Below are 23,810 nucleotides of genomic sequence, written 5' to 3'. Positions count from 1 at the left end.
ATTGGCAACAAAATAAATCTTAAGAGAAAAAAAAAAATAGATTAAAAAATATGTGAACAAATTATATCCGAGTCATCTCTTCCTTTTTATTAACTAAACGCAATGCGGAAAATAACCTTTTTTTTTTCAATCTTTGAGAAGCGAAAGTAATCAGAATTCTCCTCTACCCTAGACGATATTGGCAGTGTGCAGACATTTAATCCATCCGGAGATAAAAATATCAATAAAAAGTGCACTTAACAACATCTACTATAACAAGTGCAGTAGTATATATCACTAAACCAGCTCTATAGTTGTTCATATTGGATTATTAAAAACACCCTTCAGGTTCCTACAATTGAGCACAAATTTACAGGTTTGGTTTTTAGAGGTTTAACGATTAACAAAGTTAAGGTAGCATGAGTAAAGATACATATTCACCAAGTTTTATGACATAAACATCAGTGTGATAATGTGGGCAACCTATTTCTTTCAAGGCATAGAATAGTCTCCGTTTGTATTATTGTCAGTTTGAGATACCTGATTTATTATGTATAGCATGCAATATGTTGGTGTAATCACTTGAGGGTTTGTTATTTGTAACGCTAGGTTCATGTTCCTAAGTGCGTACTTCCAGCACGATAAGAAAACAAACTAACAATAACTTAGGAATTATAAACATCGGTCATGCAACCAGCTAGGTACAGGAAGCACACCAGAAAACCACGAAACAAAAAGAAATTGTAATTAAAAAGAAATTAAAAACAGTGGAATGGTAAGTCATTTTCATATCTTAGTCTAGAAGATAAGAATAGCATATACCCAGAATGAATACATAGCGACTGTGACGCAGTTTGCTGGAAAGAATGAGCAACTATTTTCTGTAGCGGCTAATCTAATTAGGTACACCTGTTTTTCTAAGCTTGTCGATGCAAGATGCAAGCATCGCCCTTGGAAGCTCGATGGATTGAGTATAATGTAAATAAGTGGGAACATTATCTTGAACGAATTCAGCCATAATTTTTACACAGATTATATACAGAATTATTTACACGTTAGGCACGTAAAAAAATGAAATGATACAAAAATAATTCAAATATGGAATTTTCTTACCTTAAGCATGGCATGTTGTTTTCAGATCTTCCCAGTCTCATCGTATGCAGCAGTTATGATACGAAACTCGACGTTATTTGTATAATGAGATGAAGGCGACCAATCTCAAGTAGGGCGCCGGGGAGACATGGAGCAAAATATGCTAAAGTGCTAAACTAGGCAGGTCTTGCCCGACAAAAACACATTTCAAAGTGACTTCATGTGCATAGCCAGCCGTGCACACAAAAAAGCGTTCATACATATCATACTAATATAGTACTAAACCAAATAGTGCACCAAATATTAGTCATGTTTCATTAATGAACAACAATAAGCATTTCATTAGAGTTTCAAAGGGTATCAAAGACAGCGACGGATATTCGTGAGGTACTATGAAACGTGTTATAACTGCGCACATATTAAAATAGTATGTTTAACACAATAACGGCTACAAAGCGTTACAAAGTATCGCTGGAGCATATTTTTGTGTTAAAACACAATTAAACTTTGATCATTCAAAATTCAAAGAAAATTAGAGGCTATATTTGTAAAACATTAGACCTCGTGAGGTAAATAAATTGCCCATAATAAACGCAACCATCAACAGGGGTCAAAACAAGCTTATTTATTGCTAGTGGCATTTACACATAATCGACCAGTACATTTTGTGTAGTAAATTGGCTGCATCTACTAACTTTCAATTGATGTCATAAGTATATTTTTATCTCGTAGACCTATGCGCATTCGGTACGGGCGGATTTCATACTTTTTTACGGTCTAAAATTCAGAACTATCAGTTTTCGGAGCAAGGTAAGTAATCTGTTATCTCTTATTTTAGTTTAATTTATACAACAGATTACTATGCGTCGGTGACAGCTTTCCACCTGGTGGGGAGGGTAATAATAGTTTGCTTCGCTCCCAGTTCAGCCGGGAGTAACTAATTGTCCAACGGCGTCGGTCAAGGATACTCATGGCTAGTGTACCCTGGTATAGGTCTACGAGATCAAAATATTTCGTTTGTTGTATTTTTTTTTCTCGCGAATTTCTACAGGATTTGAGTGCTACCGAAACCTTGTTTCTTTCCTTAGTAGGGTGAGTGAAGAAAACCACCCCCAAATCGTTATTAGGCATACATTAGACAACAACAAGACATACGTCCTTAGTTTTAAGCAATTTCATTGGCAAAATTTCACAAAAAATAGCTACTTCAATTGTTTTACCTCTAAGAACAGCCGATTCCAAGCTACGAACAAGCTTCAAAACCATTGCCTGGGCTACCTGTGATCACACTCTCGCAAGTAATGTGTAAAAAAAGACGCACTTCCTTGTAAAAGCGATATACGTTTTAACATCATTAGCAGGAAAGAATGGCAATTATATTAGAATAAATTCCACATAAGTGTGCAAAAGAATTATCTGGTCACAAGTCTAGGGGGGATTCTTATGGGGGAACTAAAAAAAAACAAAGGCAGTCTGATAGGAAATAGTGACCTTTTTCAAAATTCTTATAGCCATGTATAAATGATAGACTTAATAAGGCAGCAACGAAAAAAATAATGCCTTTACAGCTCCGAAGCTTTTGAAGCAATGCAGCAATTTCGAAGTTTCTTGAAGCTTTCGTGTGAGCGCGCGATGAGGGAGTACTTAATTGTCATTAAAAAAAGGTGCGGCCGACGCAGAATCTTGCGCCTCCTACATCAATAGAAATAACTAGTTATTTGAATAAACAAAGCAAACCTGTACGTTTGGATCACCGCAATTGACGTCTTAAACATAGCAGACGACAGCAGGTAGATTAAGACTGATAACAGAAATGTTAAAGACGAAAGGCATCTAAACAATTAAAAAAATGCATGGTTGAAAGTCAGGATCTACAGTTTAAATGAATACTTGATCTATTTATTGACAAAAAAAATTACAAAAAATAAAAGAAAGTATTGTTACTTAGTATAATATATATATAGTATAAAAGGGGAGAATGTGTCTAAAGGTTTTTTGTTCAAAACGCCTAGGCAATGATATGTCCTAGCAAGGAAATAAAAAACTTTTTTATTTAACTAAATTCACCCTAAATTGACATTCATATGAAATTCCTATCCTTTGTATCCCTTTTTTCATTAAAGTACCTTTAAGGTTATATTCAGAAAATGTGGAAAAACTGCAACAAAGACTGTATCAAAACAATTCTGAATATTTTTCTTTTTCTTTAATAACCTGTAACAGAAAAGGGACTGGTTTCAGTAATTTATTGGGGGATCTTAGCTGTTTCTATGTAATCTCAAGCTTAAAAAAAACCGTACAATCAACAAAGTACTGTTTTCAAACCTTTTATATCCGTTCGATGGGAGAAGTTCAAACCAAAATATTGTATAAAAAGATCAATAGTCATTTCATTGGCCTGAATATAGTTATTTTAATAATATCGCATCATTCTAACAACTGTTTTTTACCTTTCCGAAACAGCTCTTTCGAAAATCCACTTCACTTATGTAAGTGAAACTTTTCAATTGATGTAAACATCCCTTAATAAAATCTAAGATTCAACCCCCTTTTATTGTACAACATTTCAGATCTAAAAAAGGAAATGGTGTTCTTGAAAAGTCCAAATAGGGGCGATAGTAAAATTCGTGAAATGTTTAAGTCATTACTGGGACACTACTTATTTGACTGGAAGAACTAGAACTAAAGTCTATAGCTTTTTCAAGTTCGCCCCAATGCATGCACGGCTGAACAGGCTTTTTGAAAATAAACTAGACCTACGACAAAGATGTCGTCGACGGGCAAAGAGACGTCAGTATTAAATAAAATCTCAAAATAAACCCTGAAAGAAAGAAAAAGGAAACAAACAGAACATTCAATTAACATAAGTTGAAAGCAATCGGGGTAATCAAACTAACAAATAATATTGCTATAGTTTTGGACACAAATTAGCATAGTAGACCCGGAAGTCTATTAATAGTACAACATTAGCAAGTCTTTCATTTTAATCAAGCAATAAATGTTATTCACATCCTCCTAAAGTTTATTTATTTTATTGATCTTATTTATCTAAAATCAATTATTGCATGGATCCGTACGTAGCGATCTAGGAATGGAAACGACGTAATTGCTTTTAAAATGGAGCCAGTTATTACTCTAGTACTGCGATTTATATATGATGAAATTATTATATGAAATTTTATTTAACAATCAAATTTTTTTAAACCAAATGTGCTCTTTGTCAAGTTAGGATGTGCGCTGCAATTCTTGTTTTACTTTATCTTGTTATATTATTTTTATCTATATCGATAGACGTAGGTTTCTTTAGGTTTGTGATTGGTCAATTTATAATGTAGGCAAATAGAAGATCCATGTTAGATAAACTAACCCCAAAATTCAATAAATATCGTGATTCGATCCTCTTAAACAAAGATAGTGGTGTGCAATAGATGTCGCCGTGAGCTAAAGTGATCATAACTTATTAATAGCATTTTCCATTATGTATGACACAAGCAAAGTATCAGACAAGGTGTTAAAACCGCGGTTAAGGCAATCAATCTTACAAATTGTCCAAATTTTCTCCAATTTTTTTTTTAAATTTGTAACGCATTAACAAATATAAAGGGACACTAGCACAATTGCCATTAATCATAAAACCGACGGAATCGAGGACGACAGCACAAAATGAAATGGTGGTAGACTTCGTTTTCGAAAACGAACAGAACACACGTTTATTTTTCGTTAAATCGTTTTCAGCAATTTTATTTTTATTTCTCGAGGCATGATAGCTCTTTAAACCGCCCATTAGAAAAGCATTCACAGTGAGCAACCTAAGTGAAATAATATTCAAAAATGTTCTGAAAACTAGTACTGAAATCGCCATTCTAACAAAAGACTGACAAGCACAAAACTTATACTGCATGTCTGGACCGGGCAATCAACGAAATTTATCTTCCCGAAAGGTAATTGCCGATATATCGCATCGATCCTGAGGCAGAAAATTACTTTTTGCGGTCACTAACTGGAGCCAATGGCTTAAATAGCTCGAAGCCATTTTGACATCTTATAAGTAAATTCTGGATATGTTGAGGTCAAATTCGACAGCACGTCGGAAGAAAAAAATGGAATCAAATTTATTTATTTTTAGCCATATATTAATTTCTTACTTCTCTATCTTTTTGCAAATTTGAGAGTTTGGATACAAAGAGAAAAAAACGGATAAGAGAGCATAATGACGAATTAAAAAAGTGAATTTATGAAACACGCCTAGTACGTGCATCCTTTTAGCTAAGAAACCTGACGCCACACGCAGTTTTTCCCGCGAGACCAACATGAGGGACACATCCTTTATTTCGAATGTTTTTTAACCTTCCAAAATTTTTACGGCTGACCTTAAATACTGGAATTCCCAGCTGGCTTATGCTAGCCTCACGCTACTCTGCGGTTAGCGCGTTCTCAGCACTTAACGTGCAAACTGCAAGGCCGCCAGATACGCCGCCATTTTATGTTCCCGCACAATACCGATTGACTCGAAGAATCCATTTTTATCGGCGAATTCAAGCAAAACTGAGAAAAGTTCAATCAAATATTATTAATAAAGCACCAGACTTCAATCGTGGATGGTTATTTTTAACTTTTCTTGCAAAGGAACCGGTGTATTTTCAATTGTTAGCATTGATCGACATTCTTTAGGGGAGTCATTGGACCATTATCGCAAATGATGCCTGTATAGGGCTAAGTTCAAACGTCCTATTATCCATGAGCCGTATTCAATGCAAATGATGCAAATAAATCGAGTCGATTGTTTCATCTTCATTTGCTGGCATTTGCATTGAATACGGCTCATGGATAATATGATGATTGAACTAAGCCTAGTTCTGCTGCCCAAAAGAACTGCCTTAGTTTAACCCCAAATTTGAACTTGTTGTGGTAGTATAAAAGTATGAAAAAAAGGAAATAGACCATATACCAAATTTGTGTGATAATAAAAAGGGCCTAAATTTACTGTAGAACTAAGTGGTGTTTAATAAAATATCTTGAACTGCATCAGACTCCCACTCCGAGGCCATCTTTACTTTATATAATTTCCCCGCCCTCTCCCTTCGCAGCGCCTTCTATTCAGTCTCTCAATTCGTGTTTTACACGAAGTACTCACACTTACTCCTACATAAGTCGTACCTCGTTTGATGTATTGTTGTTGTGTCTATACTCATGCTGATAAGTTATCCATAAAAAAGTGGATTAAGCGAGATTCAAAGTTTTCGTTAAAAATAAAAACACCAGACTTATGAAGCAATTAAACCGACACGGCCTCGTTTCATTTTTACTCCCTTGCAGAATGCCAACCCACCTGTGTGTTTGATTCATTCAAGGTGTGACAACAAATCAAATTCTGATTTGTTTTTGTTTTCAACGACATCACTAAAAAGTAAGTGCTTTGATAAACTTCAAGCTCATTGTTACAAAATGAGAACGGATTAAAAGAACTCGAATGTCGCACCTCTTGACTAAAATTAGATGAAAATGAAATAACATTACCATACTGCGAGAAAAGCAATAGTTCACGTCATTAGAAGCAAATTAAAAAATTGGAAACACATTATTAGCAAAATATTGCAAAATGCAAAACACCATTGTATCACCTTACATCTATCACGGAAAATATAATTCTACTGAAAATAACATTTCTCGAAATTCCTAACTTTGTTTTGCATTGGATAATCCACAATTGAAATCTTTTAAAAGGTTTGTCCTCCGGTATGGTTGTAATGAGACTTCCTGCTAAAGTCTAAACATAGTATTTGGACCAATCCGATGACGGGTAACCAAAAACGTAACCAAAAAAAAAAAGTATTTTCAATATATGTACATAGAAATCTTACCTCGCTCAGAGACATAGTGCCCTTGAGACCCTGACAGGAGTAAAACAAGTAGGAAACGTACAATTCTCCTTTTGATCCAGGTCATACGCATAGCAACAGAATTTCAACCCCTTTGCAGATTAAGAAAATAAATAGATACGGAAATCTGTTAAGCTCGACCTAGGAGTTGTTCGATTGCCTCCATGTCTCGCTCCTATAAGGGCTGCGAGCGTTTTGTTTATAGAGTCTGTTCCAGTAAAACACTTGGAATACGTTTATAACACCCTAGAGGAGGGGGAGCGAGAATGCACGCAAAATAGTGGAATGCTCTCTAGGCTTTGAAGTGCGCCATGAATAAGTCACGATGTGATGTTAATAAGAGCAACTTAACGATCTTCGCAGGTAGGTGAACCCGAAAATTACTCACATTACTGATTCATTAGGACTGTCCAAGGAACATCGCAGTGATAAAAGTAATAGGCGATAACTTATTGTGAAGATTCTCACGAGGACATGCTTACAGTAATTACTTATCATGTCCAAGCTATCAGTAACTGTCAAAATAATTAAAACCTGAGTTATGACGATACAATGTATAAGAGAAATATAACACTGAACCAATGTTTATGCTTCATTTCTCTAAATAACTGGAGGACTGAAACGGGTTATCAAATATAAACTATTTTGTAGAAGTACGTGTACGTGTGCAATAATTTATACTGCACAATGAAATGATACTTGTTTCAGAAGCGCCACGTCAATGTAATGACTATTTCGGCAAAAGACAAAAAAAATTGACCACGGTCTGGACTTGGGAGATCGACGTGTATTCCTAATGACTTTTGTTAAAATTCTGCAACGTTTTCTAGAAACCAAGCAATGTTTTGCCCCTCCGCCTTGAAATTTCATACTCTAAAGGAAAGACTAGCGGTGGTCTTGGTGGTGATTCATTATTTAGTTGGTTTTAAAAGCAATAATAATTTGTTTTAAATTTAAAAAATATATGGCGCAATGCGTTTTTTTTTTTAGATTTAGGGACGCTTAGAGTTAGAACCAGCCCCTACTCTTTACTCTGAAAAAATAAGTGTTTATCTCTTTGTGACATAGACTCGATTAGACAAAAGCAAAGAGCAAATTCGAAAAAGTAAGACGATCTTAAAAGTTGTATCTCATGAAAAACGTGTATCTCATGTATCTCATTGAAAAACGGACAGGCAAGCAGAAAAAAAACATTAGACAAATAGAAAAAAACACTTGTGCATCAAACAGCAATGATTATAGATCAACCTCTAAAAATAACAACGAACAGGCGATATTATTTGCGACTCCCAGACAACAATTTAAAGCGAGTAAAATGGTATGAGGAGCTTATAAAGAAATACTACTTAAAACAAGTCCCCTTTAAATCGAAGATCCTCTACAGGAGGGTTTTTTGGTTTACGATAATAATGATCAATATCGCTGTAATTGTTACCAAAGATGAATTCCTTTAATAGGTCTGTAAAAAATTATCAGAGAAGCTTGCATGACTTGGAGATTCTGGCAAAATTTGAAGCCACAGAGGTGCTTAAGGTATAACAGCCGATTCCGGTGGCCGAAAGAAAAATGTTTATCGCTTTCAGTAAAGCCCCATCTAGCACGAGCATTTTAAAGTGGCAACATGCACTACAACTGACCGTTTAGATGGGTCATCGAACAGGTATGTACCCAGGGGGTGCAGGGGGTGCAAACGCACCCCCCCAACAACGGCCGAAAGTAGACTTTTGGTTCTCAATAGACGAGTAGACAAACTAAACTAAGCTAGATCACTCTGGTATGTAGCCAAATCCGACAATAAACGTCCCGTGGAGATACTGCAAATGCATAAAAAAATCCATTTTCGTTCTTTCGGAAGCGGTAAGATTTTTATCAGAGAGCTCCCTCCCCCCCCTCCCCCCCGGAAAAAATTAGGTCCACTTTTTTGGATTTCGCCCCCCCCCCCCCCCATCCTGGGTACGGGCCTGTCAAATGATTATCGGTATGCAAACCAACATCCTCTGGCAGCCGCCATTTTGTCATCCTCAAGCAAAGTGCCAAATGGTCAAAAAGCATCAATAACCATAGGCGGATTTGGGGAAGCTAATTCGATATTTTTTATTAGGTTTGGTAAGTAAAGTATTAAACTTTATTTTTAGATTGTTATTTCGTTATGTGCCTTTCAATATTTAATCAAAATAATAACAAAGGCCTGGCTGACAAGAGCTCTTTTATGCGCCAGCATTACTTTTGAATAGCAAAATAGATGTCACTTTTTATTCGTTGGCATCTACACGCTCCCATTTTTGTGTCTCAATTTGTAATGCTTAGAAAAAGCAAACCTGCAAGGTCGTGAACAACTATAATTGCAACATAAAAATCGTCAACAACAATCATTGGCCTATCTACAAGCCAAAAGAGGTCACATAAAAACACAGGTCGCATACAAACAGGTCGCATAAAATCAAAACCAGCAATACCCGGAAACCTTTCTTAAGCAAAATATTATTAGACTTGGTCAAATATAGAAACATCGATTTTAATTAGTTTTGCCACTAATTCATTTGACATAAAATCAAACGGGAAGTCCATAGTAATAAGAACCAACATACGTAGATCCAATTAGTCATGTACTTGATTTCAACAATATAGTATTTGTTCCCCCCCCCTGAGCATAAGAAAATACATTGTTGTTGCTCTGCTTGAGCTAAAAGCCAACATACGCAAACACAGTTAGTCATGTTATGTTCATAATTTCAACAATAGCATTAAGACAGACTAACAAGGAAGATATAACCTCGTATTGTTTTTCCCCTGAATAACACGATTACCTTCTTTTCTTGGCTTGGTCCTAACGCACGCGAAGAGAGTAGCAATCAAGATAGGGAGCGACCCCTTCATGTTATAAGTTTGACACGTGACCATTCAAAAGCACAGCATCTCTGATGTCCTGCGAGAAACAACATTTACTCATTTACTCTACCAATAGCACCATAGTGAGAAAGAGAGTAAGCCTATAAACAAGACTTCCACCTAATACTTACAAGACTTTTTTTTCCTTTTTTTTGTTTAGCATAACACACTGTATAAGTAAGTCACCGTTAAAAGTTGGAACAATTAACATCAAATTAGCGCACCATGATTTTAATAAATACGCAAACTAGAATAGATTTGATTCTAGAATTTGATTCTATTGAAAATAAATGTTGCCGTGGCTTTCGACAATTAAGGAGTAAGCATCTAGGATGACTAAAGTGTATCATAGTAATAACAAACAACATACAATTACTACGTTAAGCTGCCAGTGCTGAAAAACGCAAGACTAGTTCCAGTACCGCGCGGTTAAACCATAGCCATTTTGTTTTGAAATGGCCGCTTTTTACCGGCGAACCGTCACATTTTGGCGAATGCTAAGAAAGCTAGCGCAAAGCTAAGGCTATAATTTTCTTTGACTCCCTCATTACCAAACAAATCTGTCATCTGTCAGCTACTGAAGTCAGCCTTTCGTACCTTTACTCGAACGATTAAACACTACGATTGTGTTTGTTTTTACCAGAGCACGCGCATGCGCATACGTTATTCAGCAATGTCCATTAAGCTGCAAATGCATTATCTCAAGTAAAAGGTTTGAAAAGGCCTGGGGCGAGCGCAATGGAAGGCCATGATAACTAGTCCCAGACTTCTCTTTCAAGATGGCGGTCACCAAACGTAGCAAAAAAAAAAACTAATTCGTGCAAACACCTCAAATGTGATAAAAAAAAAATAGGAAATTGCAAAATAAGTCTAAATAGATTAACCATCAAACAATAAAGTAAAGAATACTTTGAATTTGAAGCCAGTTTTTCAAACTGTTTTCTGCGCGCGCGCTGACGTGCACTGGAATGACGCCATGAACGCGCGCTGTTGTAAGTTTTTTTGTCTTTTACATAGGATTAGAAATAATTTAATAGGAAAATAAAACCTTCTTTTTGTGCTTCCATTGAGTTTTGAAAACCTCTGTGTTTGTTTGGGGAATTCTCGAGCAGATGTGACGACCTTGACCTGCGGTATCGTGCTCCACTGATCTGCTCTCGAATTCTCAAACAAAAACAATTCGGTTTTCAAAACTTAATGAAGGCACGAAAAGAATATTTATTTCTTAAATAACGAAGTTCTTAAAGCAGAGCTTTCAATTAACGGCGCTTTCAGTAGTCTGAATGGATAGTATATATATTGTTCTCGCTTGCTTTTCAAGTAATATTTATTCCGTTCTTAGCAACTATACTATTCATGGCAATCATTTTTTGCCAGGAAGAAGCAAGCAAAATTGGGGAACTAAAAAAGCTTGAAAATAACAATGGGGTGCTGGGGGGCCTGAAACTAACTTACTTTGTGGCATACGTTTTATCTACATCTCAAACACCGTCAAACACGATGATTGCGCGGAATCATAGTAAAATATTACTCCCTGATTCGACGAAAGGAATATTAAGCAATTACTCATTCAAGAACAACAAAGTATTCCATTGTCCTGAAAAAATGCTTTGTCCATATTTTTAAACCAAAATAGATCTTGAGAAAATTACGTGGCATTTTTTGAGGGGTGAAACATTCAAAAAAAGTAAAAAATATATATATTCACGTCGTACCAACATTTCCAACATTAAATTTTATCTAAAAAGCTGTGTGTTTCAGGAACATCAAAAATCCATCTTATTACTTATTATTAGGTTATTAGGTTATGTTGTGCAATGGTGTAGTTTTTGCGAATCAGGTATTTTAAAACAAACATTTTTTGGACTGCAAAGGTACTTTTAAAGTGTTTGATACAGAGCGTTATATAGTTAGATTGTTAAGAATAAGACCTTGAGTACTCTGAGCTATAATGCTAACAGTTAACGTAATATGGCACTGCTGCACAATTAAAAAGTGGAATTTATGCGAACCCCTGCGAGGACATTAAATTTACTCACTCATTTCTGAAGACACTTCAAACGAAGTTAACATTTGGATATCCACCCCGGTCTAAAACTGGATCGAATCTCACCAAATAACCTTTAAATATTAAAACTCTCTTTACTCTACTCTTTAAGACTCTTTCTTACTTTTACACGGGCCGTGAACAAGTTTCTGTGTTCAGCTTTAAAACAAATGTTCTAGTGAAGGCGACTGGAACAGCTGTTGACTTGGAGTACATCCCTTGGCGAATGGAGAAGTGCCCACGGCTAGTATCTATGACTTTATAACCCTATACAACTAATTCTGGCCACTAGCCTGATTTTTCATCCCCCGCTGGCCAATCAAATCGATCATTTAACTGATGATGAATAACATAGCGTTCAATCAAACCAGAGAGTTAACATAAAAGCATGTAGCTTTTTATTATTACCAGACATGAGAAAAAAAATACAAATGGTTTACTTTACAAACATACCATTCTAGAATCTAGAATTTTTGCAGAAACAATTCAATGACAAGTTATTTTTGGAGACTGGGGCTTCTTGTGAATTTCCCACACGCACAAATAGAAAGAAAACATACATGAGCCTATAACAGGTTGATTCACTATTTAGTGAGAAAAGTATTTTGTCTTCGAGGAAAAAGCCAAAAAATTAAAATAGCTTATTGTGGTGAAATGCTTCCTTTGAGATCTACTTGATGGCGAAGATTTAGCTAATAGATAAAGGTGCGGCTAGTTCAATAGGAAAAAGGAGTTGACGTAATGAGCAAAACGGAGGACGTGGACACTAATTGAACAGTTGTGGAAAGTTCTAATCTAAGTATAATTATTTAATTTATACAATTAGGCCCTGCACAAACGTCGTACTTTCCATGAGCCGTATTAAATGCAAATGCATGCAAATGAGGCCAAACAATGCATCAGGCTCATTTGCATTAATTTCAATCAATCAATGGTTTATTGTACCCTTTTGCAGCCAAGGGCTGAATTACAGGGCCGTCAGCTGGACACAAATAATAATTAATACATTTGAGATTTAAATGACACAAAGTCTTTCTTGCGGTTTGTCCTCGCCACAGTCGGGCGAATTGACTGGTGACCGGAGCGTAGGACACGACCGTAGAACATGACCTCTGGGGTTTGAATAATCCCCACAAGTTGCATTGAATACGGCTCATGGAAAGTACGGCGTTTAAACTAGGCCTTACTTGTTATTTAGAATGACCCAGCTGCAATAATATATAGATTTAGGCACTGCCTAAAAGCGGAGCCCGCATTGAACACCTTGTGTTGACTTGATTGAGATAGTTTTAGGATAACTAGGGGTCTAGGATCCTGCTCTCCTTGCCTTTAGAATGGATTTTTTAATGAGATTAAAAATACCAAAATTTATTACAGCCTATAGTAACAAAATGTATCCAGCCATCATTTAATAATATAAAATATGCAGTACATTAAAGTACACAATTCCTGGTGTGACTATGGCTGTCAAAGTTGTCAAGAGTCTAATGATCTATTCTGTTCCTTCATAGTAGAAGTTCCATTGTGAATATTTTTTTAATACAAACAATATACTTACAAGCGTTGCCCTTGTAAAGAATATGTCATGGATGTAACTGCATTCCAAAGATCCCCCAAAACATAGTCAGTTTAGATGCCATATACTTTAGTTTTTATGTATCGATTAAGTGGCGATTCATTGGACTGATTATTCAGAAATATGTGTGAAAATTAAAATCCACAAATATATCTCCTTTCATGCATTACATATTTGGTGGACACACCTTTTACCATATAGTGGCCTATTGTTGGTTGCCTACTCCAAGGTTTGGGGTAGAGAGGAAACAGCAAAGAATATCTATTGCTTAAAAAAATTAGATGACGGGGAGAGGAAAACAAAAGAAATTGACTCCACCAGGTTTGGTAAAGAAATATAACAGTAATGGGAATAATTGGATTGAGCACTCTCTTGATATTTCCCTTTTTCCACTATCTTAAGGTTGATAAACAGATTTGTTATATTATATAAAAGCACAAGGTTGTTGCTAGTATCTCACCCTTAACAACATTTCCGCTCATAAAAGTTCTGTCAATGTACATTTGTAACAAAGCTACATTCTGACAAGCTTTGTTCTTGCGAAGAACAAGGAATGGGTGTAACAGCATTTCAAAGATAGGATAGAATAATTGGACACTGTTTAGTCTATGGCTTCTAAAAACATGCCATACTGAAGTTTTCATGTAGCACTTAGTGGTTATTTCCCATCACAACATAGCTGTCAACTCTCTCACATTAGGTGGCGGTCTCAAGATTTTGATCCTTTTCTCAAGCCTAATTTTCTTGAAAATATCCATACATTTACTCTTCTTTACTACTCTTGTATTCTCCCGCATTAGCTATCTTGGTACTTCTGATACATTTACTGTATTTTCACAAGATTGTTCCGAAAGCGAGGTTGACAGCTATGTCACTATGGAAATTTAAATTCCCAAATATACATCCAGTAATGCATAATATTTTGGTGCATCCACCATTTAGGATGGCCCTAAATCCAGGCATTTTATATTCAAAAATAAATGCAATGGGAAACAGACTGACTTGGAAAACAAATTCTAAAAACAAGATATCAGTATAAGTGCTAAATAAAATTCTTATTTCAACAAAATCTGTTCATTTATTCTTTTTGGTGTAAAGGGGAAATAGCAAAGAGCATCAATTGGATAAAAAAAAAGATAACAGGGAGAGGAAAATGGAAGAAATGTCCTTGAAAAGTTTTATAAACAAAATATAACAATAATGCAATAATTATATCCAGTACTTTCTTATACTTCCCCTTTGTCTTTTAGACTTGTCCCCACCCAGGACAGTTCAGGGCAAATAAAAATTGGAAACAGCCTTCCATCATCTTGCAAAACCAATCAGGGGAATAGATAACCATATTTTGCAGAATAAATAAAGTGTAAGGAAAGCAAACTCTCTGTATATACTTGCAATGTACTGTTCGACATATTACAAAAACGTTTTGAGAGATATAAACAGCTCATTTCTGATAACAAGTCATCTCAAATGTACAGTTATATTCCCTAGTGATAGGGGCATTTGAGTACAGTTTGTTTCCGAAGGGTGGGGCTTTTATTACAACAGTTGTTTAAGGTCTAATCCCCCAACATTTCCCGGGACCATGGGTGTGGAGGTTTCAAATGACTAGTGCATAAGAATTTCCTACTGTTATCTTCAAGACATTATGGTTTTCAGTTCTCATGTCTTCCAGTGTTTAGCATTTATCATGGCCCTCAGGTAGTCCCTGGTTGATAAAAGAAAAAAAAATGATTTATTATTTCAAAACTTTCTTTCTTATCATCAAGCCATTATACTTAACTTAACTTATAATATTAATATTACTAATTTTCCACAGCTATTTAAATAAAAAAAACATGAGGTGCAAGGTGCAGACAATATAAACAAAAACATATATAGACAATAGGGGTTGCATTTTGGGTTTTTCATCCTCGGGAAGAAAAATTTATCTTGTAAGTTGAAAAATTTGGTGTACTAACTTAAGTAATAACTTAAGTACTTATTAATCTTCGAAGGACTAAAAAAGAGAACAGGACATAAAGACAATAACTGTCATATTTTCAATACAAATCGTCGTCTGAAACTCACCTTAGCAGTGTTTTTCTTTTTGTCGCTTTCTGTTTGTTGCTTGTGGATGTGCTCGCTTTTTAATGTGAGTCGACACAACAAGTGAATAATTTCTCTTCTTCTTGGGATAATTTCCCTTCTTCTTGGGATATCATCGCATAAATCTTGGCGTGAATAAATATAAGTAGAACTCCTCTAGTTGCCTTTATCCTTTAGTCAAAAAATTTAAGGCCAGAAAAAAACAGGCACTGAATTCCACGTAATTGACAAGCTGACTCGTTCCCAGTCGTGATCGTCTGCGGAGAGAAAGAAAAAAGACGGCGCGCAAAGGCTCACGGACAGTGGGAATTAAGACAATGCAAACGCAATGCATGCTGAACCGTCTTCGCGTGGTCCTTTGCCCGCCGCGTGGTTTTTTAAACAGAGCCGAGACTGGGGGCGAGACAAATTGACATGAACTTTTTTTCTTCCTCCGTGCTTGCATATCGTCGCCATTTTGGGGCCGAGGAGGCCTGGGAGTTGCATAGCTGACTGACTTGGCGTGTGACACCACAAGGTACCCGCGCGATGACAACAAAAATCAAGTAGCATAGCTATACCATATTTCTATACCTATAGAGCTCCGCGCACGGCCTGCGGCCGCGCTGGCTCCGCTAAATGCATGCTTGACCAAGCGCTCTTTGCGGGCGCCCCTAAATGACTCTACTGCTTCAGTTCTTCCCGACGTGACTTTCGTGGCCGAAGAAAGAAGCGCGGGATCCTCGAAAACCGGCAGGGGAAGGCGATCTTTTTATTGTCGAGGCATGAAAGACTGAAAGAGGGTACTTTTACCTTAAATTTGCCTTAATGTTCCTTTTCGTTAAATAAGTCATTGTTCATTCTGCTTCTCTTTCCTAACATAAACTTAGTGAAGAAAAATTGGCCTTTGGATCAGAAGCAATCCTTTAGTTGTTTTGATAAAACATGCTGATACTATTTGAACCTTTTCCTTAGTTTTCAGCTGTTGTTTTCGTTAGGCACCCGTAAAGTGTATCTAGCATCAATTTCTGAGTAGCTCTAATTATGATTAACTTTATGTCAAGCATGAGATTAGTTTTGATCAAGAAACTTATCCACCTATCGGGATGTACTTGAAGAGAGCGAAAGCGTTCTTTAACGAAGCACTGACCTCTTTCGTGCTCTCTCTATTTTCCTTTGTAAATGCGAATGTTTGGTATTTGTGTAGCGCAAATTAATATCGCAAGACATGATCAATAACGCTTCATATGCGCCTCACTTAACCGAATCAAAAGAATTCGCCCGGACTGGAAATTATATCGGTTAGAATAACAAGGATGGATGGAACCTTAAACTATAAATAATGTTACGATACATGGCCCTGTCTTATGTAATGATTTGAGTTACAAGGCACTCACAAGCACTCACATTGAACATTTTATAAGACAGTGAGGGGTGGGGTGGGTTGCTCTTCGTACGTAGAAAGCGGCACAAAATCCAGAGATAATAAAAATGACCACAGTTATATTAATTTATTTTCCTGGGAATCGCAGCCTCTTTTATAAAAGTAAATATTAACACATTGCCATAGTAAAAGTAAATAAAAACAAGAATAACAGAGCAAAACCTATGTATTTACCTAGGTCAAAGATAAAATCACTCTTGCTCTCTGTTATTCCAAAACAGAGAGCTTAGCCCTACCAGGGCAGACCTCCTATCTCAATAAAAATCTGGATTCCGCTTGTATAAAGCATCTTATTCAGAATGTCATCAGTCTTACCTAGCCTCTAGCCCCAGAAAAAATAATCTCTTGGGAGAGAGGTATTATCACACCTAAGAGGGACCATCTAGAAACGTGAGTTGATAACGAAAACGTAATTCTAGACGACAAAGCAAATGGTAAGACCTTACAATAAGTTGCACTCGATATAAAAATACGGCAAACCGCTAAAACACAGTTCTGACCTTAATCTTTTTAAAAGCAAATGATTATAGCTCGAGGGATTTTCTTCAGCATCCAGCTCCTTGAAAAAGTTCAAGTATCGATATTCTATAATGACAATTTGGAAATTAAATTAAGAGTAGGTATCCATGATGCAACCCCAGTATCATCGTTTGCCTATGCCCATGTTGAGCACACCCTTAAAAAATCATGTTTTGTGAAAATAACATTTGATAGCTGCATTTTAACACCCAAAAGCGACTTCTTGTCCCGCGTATAGCGATCAAAGCAGATGTTGGAAGTAAAGCGCTAAGAGAAAACTCGATTTCAACAGCTGAAAACTGTTTTAGAAAAATCAGATTGAAGTGCTCAAGTAAATCATTGTAGATTATCCTAATGTGTTTAAGAATACACGGCCAAAACATTATGTAGCTGGCTGTTATTATATAAAGGCGTCGGATTTTTTACGGCTGTGTTTATGAAAGGCGCAAGCCAAGTAAAGGGCTTGATTTGCAGCTCTAGCAAAATATTTCGCAGTAGGGCACACCACGTTCTCGAAGATTCGAAGTTCTCTGTGGTGCATTAAAAAATTCCAGGGCAGAATTCGAAATAATTAGAAAACTGTTTCAGAATATTCATGAATTGTTAACTTCATTTATTTACTTCTTTTAATTTTTTTTAAATTAATAAGACTTACTATGGCTCTGATAATAATTCATATCCATCCTTACAACCACACCGAAATTTTAAATCACTTAACTGTCGTCGATTATTTTTATCTCCTCTGAAAGTAATAGTCGGCCTGTTTTTTTTCTAATAATCGATCAATTTTCAACCACAACTCTGCTTATTAGTTACTAGAAGCAATTTACGAAGATACAGAAGAGCTTCACCACATATTATTCATATTCGAGTACCTTATCAGATTGCATTCCAAACGTTTATGGCGTCAGTATAGGCTTGCAGAAGCCTTGATCATCATTTTTAAAGCTTCTACATCTAACAAATATGGACTCAAATCATAAGTAATGTTTTTTCAAAACATTGGCGCACAACAAAATGAAACATGAAAAACGTACGCACAGAAAGAGATAACAACAAAACGTTGATCTAATTAGAGCTATCGACAGTGTAATTATTAAAAATAGTGAAAAACGGCGGAAGCAATGCGAAACAAAAGCAAAATAATATCTCTAAACATTATTAACAGTTGATCACCATTGACATTCCTTGATTTAACATCGTTTGGCGAGTAAACTTTCAATTCTTATTCAAAGTATACAAGTTTAACTGCTATAATTGCGTTAAGGTCTTCGATATTAAACAATGTCTTCAGACAGTTTTTAAACTCTTTCTAATTCATGCATTAACTGCGTTACTAGCAAAAAAAAAAAAAAAACGAAAACTCCCCACAATCTTAAACAACCAATTTCCCTAGGACTATTTATTAGATCTATCTCTCCCAGGTAACTTAAATTCCTCTATAGCCCTTGAGGGCTCTTAATAGATGTTCAAGATGTGATTAGCAAACGTTTGCAGTTGGTTAGATTATATCTTTTGCTATAATCTAATCAACTCGGCAATTTTGACATCTCTTACGATGTTTCTCTCATAGCTAGCTAGCTGGGCCAGAATACTTATTATCTTGACAGCACAAGATTTTCTACAGCATTATCCCACAGCTGACACCGATTTGAATGAAATGTACTGGATCAATGTTTCTCAGATTGGCTCAGAGTTAATTACACCGATGAAAACAATTACATGTAAATTGCAAAACTTACAGGGTTCAGATTTCGAACTCTGCCACCGACGTTTATTTAAACTATTATTTGGGTTGCCTTTAAAAGCTCGCTTAGCAATTTCCTGTATAGTATAGGTTTACTAATTTAGACCAAAAGCTTACATGGACATGACTGAAATAAGTCCTGGTGCCAGTTTCTCGAAACACCCGAGAATTCTCTTGCATTTTTGCTCAAAATTTCGCATGTTTTCCTTCTGGAGAACCGCTTTCGTGTTTTAGAACAGTTTGAAATTCCACTTGGTTCGTATTCCAAATGATTATGCTCAATAGGGCTATTTTCGAAGTTTTGCTGAAGCCAAAAAGTTACCCGAAAAGTCTCGAGTGACTGCGAGGTCGTGAATTTAGGGCCCGAGAAGTTCGGGAAAGATCAAAATCTATAAAGAGGATCATCCTTCACATGAATCTTCGTGGTAAAATACGATGTTTGACAATATTTCAACACATTTAGATACCATAAAGTTTATAGAAATTAGCCAGCTTTTCAAATTTAAAAAATAAAACGTTTTCGGGCCCGAGAATTCTCGGGTGAGAAACGGGCGCCTGAATAGTTGTCAGTTAAGAAAGGCCAGAATAAAATATCGGTAAAAGGAAGGTAAGAATAAACATCGAAAAAAAAAAATAGGGTTCCCTCAAAGACTGGAAGAGAGATAAAATTAACCAGTTTCATAGTCATTTGAAAAGAATATTCATACGGATAACAATGGTGTTTTGGATAAGACAGGGCTTCTGGAATTACGCGAAAAAAAAAAACTCAAAATTACGCGGGATTCTCTGCTAAATTACACGGAAAATCAATCATTACGCGCTAAATCACGCGGGATTTTGCAATATATTTATTTTTAAAAATCAAAATTTTGCGTGATTTTTTACTAAATTACGTGCTAAATTACACGGAATATCAACTGTTACGTCCAAACTACATTTTGTACCGAAGGAAAGTACGAAATAACTTGAAAAGGTTAATTTTTTGCGTGAAAATATCTTAGACAGGTTTTCATTGGCTCCTAGCCACCAGCCAATTAAAAAAGGTATTTTGGTATTAGTCGTAAGCCTTCGCGGTTTAGCAAAGAACGCCTAGTCATTTTATTTGTTTTCGAAATTTAGTTCGAAATATCGCACTCTTACGAAGAATATCTCTTTTTTTTTTACGAGAAATAGAGGTAAGAACCCTAAAAGAACACATCAGCTGTGCAATTAAATGTTTTGTGTTTCAAAATATAGCCAAATTACGCGGGATTACGCGGAGATTTGTACATTACGCGGATTACGCGGAAAAAGCCAAATTACGCGGTTCCGCACAAGCGCGTAATTCCAGAAGCCCTGACAAGAGTGTAAAAGATCTTATTGATTATTATCAGGGACCAACCACTAGCGTATAAACATTTGTAATGATGTTATAATGCATATGCGCACAGAGGACACTGCAACTTCTATAGTACCAATACCTGGCCTGGTGGTGTTAACCACTGTATTTCTCGCGCAGTCGTATATTAAACTCTTAATACTATGGTTTTAGTTAATGTAAATTTCCTTATAGTTACACAAATAACGCTTAAATGTTTCATATGTTTTTAAAACTGAAAGCCAATCCTTACACATTCCTTTAGTTGTCCATTACTGTAATTCCTTGGGGTTCATTTCGGGGACTCTTGGGGATCGTTTCGGGCCCCGGGATCAGTTGGGGTACTTTTGGGGATCGTTTTGGGTCCTGGGATCAGTTGGGGTACTTTTGGGGATCGTTTCGGGTTCTGGGATCGTTTCGGGTCATGGCGCCAGTTTCTCGAAATACCCGAGAATTATCGAAACCGAAAACTTAATTTTGCATTTTGTTTAACATTTCGCATGTTTTCCTGTTTGAAAACCGCTTTCGTGTTATACAAAAGTTTGAACCTCCACCTTGTTCATATTCCAAATGATTACGCTCAATAAGGCTATTTTCGAAGTTTTGCCGAAGCAAAAAATTTACCCGAAAAATCTCGGGTGACTGCGAGGTCCCAAGAACTTTCTTAATATTTAAGCCTGTGAATTTAGGGCCCGAGAAGCTCGAGAAAAATATATAAATCTCAAAATCTATAAAGAGAACCATCCCGCGAATTTTCGGGTATTTCGAGAAACGAGGATCATTTCGGGTCCTGTACAGTACTCGGAGTTATAATCGCGGAAAACCCTCTCCGTTCGATAATCGGGCGCCATCTTGTATTTTAAGCCGCGTGGTTCCTGGGGGCCAACGCAAAAACGGGCGCAGGGCCGCTCGCCCCCAGGAACCACGCGGCTTTAAATACAAGGTGGCTCCCGATCACCGAACGAGCGGGTTTTCCGCGATGATAACACCAAGTACCGCCTGCAAGCAGGCTAAATTCTGTTGGTCCAATAATTAACGCAGATTGGAGCATAATCGCTGCTAAAGCTATGCTAACAATTTTGTGGCAATCTGACAATACTCCATTCAGCGTCAACCAATAACGAGCAGGCTCAACGGTGATAAAAACAGCGGTTAGCTATGTTTTTTCATCGGAATTACGTTAAATTAATAGAAAAAAAGCTAATATATTCATTTCTATGAACAAAATACATTGGATTGGTAATGTTGAAAGTTAATTTGCGTTACAAAACTCAACATTCATCGACGGTAGCCTAGTCTCTGTGCAAGTTTGTTTTGTGCCCAAATTTTACGTTTCTCTTATGATTACAAGTAAATGCTTTAGAACTTTTAATATTTTTTTTGTGAAATGATAAAGCATTCTGTCATTAAGCGTAGTTCCACTTAATCGAAAATAGCGTAAAAAAAATTACCAACATGTCCACTATCCTTAATCGGGGTCCTATTAAGTTTCAGAGTAGGCGTTGGGGATTTATAAGAAGGGGGTGGAAGCTATTTTATTTTATTAGTTCAAATATAGCATGGGTTACCTGTGGCGAAATTGCGGAGGAGGGAGACTAAGGAGAAGTCACTTCCGTTTTTTTGCCACAGAAGACCCAACCTTTTTTTTTCTTGTTCTGTTTTTGAGATGCCTGCGGAGGGGGCTAGTTCAAATAAATCATTTTTTTAAGTAGCTGGCGGTTCCAGGCCGCCGGGGCGAAGTGAAACCCCTATTATGTATGCCTCAATGTATGCATCAATTGCTTGTTTTTTGTGTGTGTTTTTTTGTGTTAGTCTTTTTTTGTCAGTCCGTTCGTTTTCTTGTTTGTTATAAACGAAAAAATAAAAATGAAATAAGAACTGTCATTGCCAAAAACCGTTAGCGAATGAAATAGACAGCTGGTATTAAAAAGTGAGTTTCAAAATTAATAACGCTTGCTCGTGACCACTCACAAAATCAAATTCTCTCGGGTGTGCTATTGAATCGCCACGGTAACTATAAATCAGACAGGAGGTTCAGACAATAAGCCCCCTGTTTTTGTCACGATTTATCCCTTTTCGTCTGATATTAGTACCCAAATGTGGTATTTCATTTCGACACTTATTATGAGCTGTAAATAAAGTAACTAAATTAGTTATAAAACGTCTTTGTTCTCTGGTTTTCTTCAACGTTAACGAAGAGTTTTTTAGCCAGATTGCATAGCCCGATTGACAAGTGACAAACACAGCACTAGAATGACAACATAAGTAGATTTGCAAAAACATTATCACAAGAGAAGAGATGGTTCGAACTCTTTAGATAACAAATAACGCTTTCAGTCTCAAGGAGAAAAATGGAATAGATAATTTTCTAATCTTTACATTTTCTCTAGGTAATAGCTTATTTTTTCGATCCTTTATCATAAAAATGTATATTTGTTGGATAACTTTAAGTTAGCCAAGTTCAATTCCAGAATTATTAATAATATTCTACCAGAGATTTTTTAACCCAACATTTTTCTGTTGACAAATAGGTGATGTACCTTAACTCGTAAAATTTAGAAGCACTTTGCCTTTGAGTAGGCTGATATAAGCATTTGGCTTGTATTTACGTTATTTTGCATATCTAAACAATTAGGAACGGGGATATTAAAAGTGTTGCAATAAACCGTGGAAGTGAAATAACGCTGTCACGATAAGCATAAAATATTGGAAAAAGTTTATTGCTTTGAAAAAAATCTGGATTCTTTTAAATCATAAGGGATTGCTGTAACGGACATACTACACGCAGTTACTGCCTTACCTAGTTGGGAAAAGAATAAAAGAATTAGTGAAAAGAGAGAAAAATGTGAGAATATAAAGGTAAGGTAAAAATGTCATTTTTCTGGGCTAACAGGCAGCTCAGCCGCCTGAGGATTTTTTCAAATTGATACTTTGAATTCATGACATTTTTCAAACATAAACCTTTGTTGAAATTTAAATTTGGTATTTTCGTTCAATTATTGTTGAGTTTTTGCATTCGGTCATTTTAAAAATGCTTATTGACATACACGTAACACAAATTTTAATCGAAATGCGACACAGATGAATCACCTTCAAATACTGTAATATCAAAAGCTCAAGAGAAAGATATTCTAAATTGCAAAAAAATAGATAGCAATGGGTAAGAGAATTTTTAAAACACCAAGCATACGGAGTTGAGTTCCTTGTTGTCATT

At 36.2% G+C, this 23,810-nt stretch overlaps 2 protein-coding genes and 1 long non-coding RNA gene across 4 annotated transcripts in view; 2 read left to right on the top strand and 1 right to left on the bottom strand.

The window, feature by feature from the left end:
* LOC5520842 overlaps positions 1-23,810 on the bottom strand; it is an 89,837-nt gene that overhangs the window by 41,223 nt on the left and 24,804 nt on the right. The window contains exon 3 of one of the 2 annotated variants that reach the window (XM_048730793.1): positions 9,758-9,876. In XM_048730793.1, the coding sequence (XP_048586750.1) occupies positions 9,758-9,851 (94 nt within the window). In that variant the 5' untranslated portion in view covers positions 9,852-9,876. Of the gene's footprint in view, positions 1-1,092; positions 1,201-9,757; positions 9,877-23,810 lie in introns of those variants that run through there. The other variant, XM_048730791.1, reaches the window with a different exon arrangement.
* LOC116604054 lies at positions 383-3,014 on the top strand. The gene is made up of 2 exons (XR_007312373.1): positions 383-754; positions 1,118-3,014. It is a non-coding gene; the product is annotated as an uncharacterized LOC116604054 (long non-coding RNA).
* Positions 23,212-23,810, top strand: part of LOC5520731 — a 39,771-nt gene continuing 39,172 nt past the window's right edge. The window contains exon 1 of the mRNA XM_032365867.2: positions 23,212-23,455. The gene's annotated coding sequence lies outside the window, so the exon portion shown is untranslated. The remainder of the gene's footprint in view (positions 23,456-23,810) is intronic.

The sequence above is a fragment of the Nematostella vectensis genome, chromosome 7 (assembly GCF_932526225.1).
Source record: "Nematostella vectensis chromosome 7, jaNemVect1.1, whole genome shotgun sequence".
NCBI classification, from domain to species: Eukaryota; Metazoa; Cnidaria; class Anthozoa; order Actiniaria; family Edwardsiidae; genus Nematostella; species Nematostella vectensis.
Note: the sequence above shows the minus strand (reverse complement) of the source record. Positions and strands in the feature narration are given on the sequence as shown.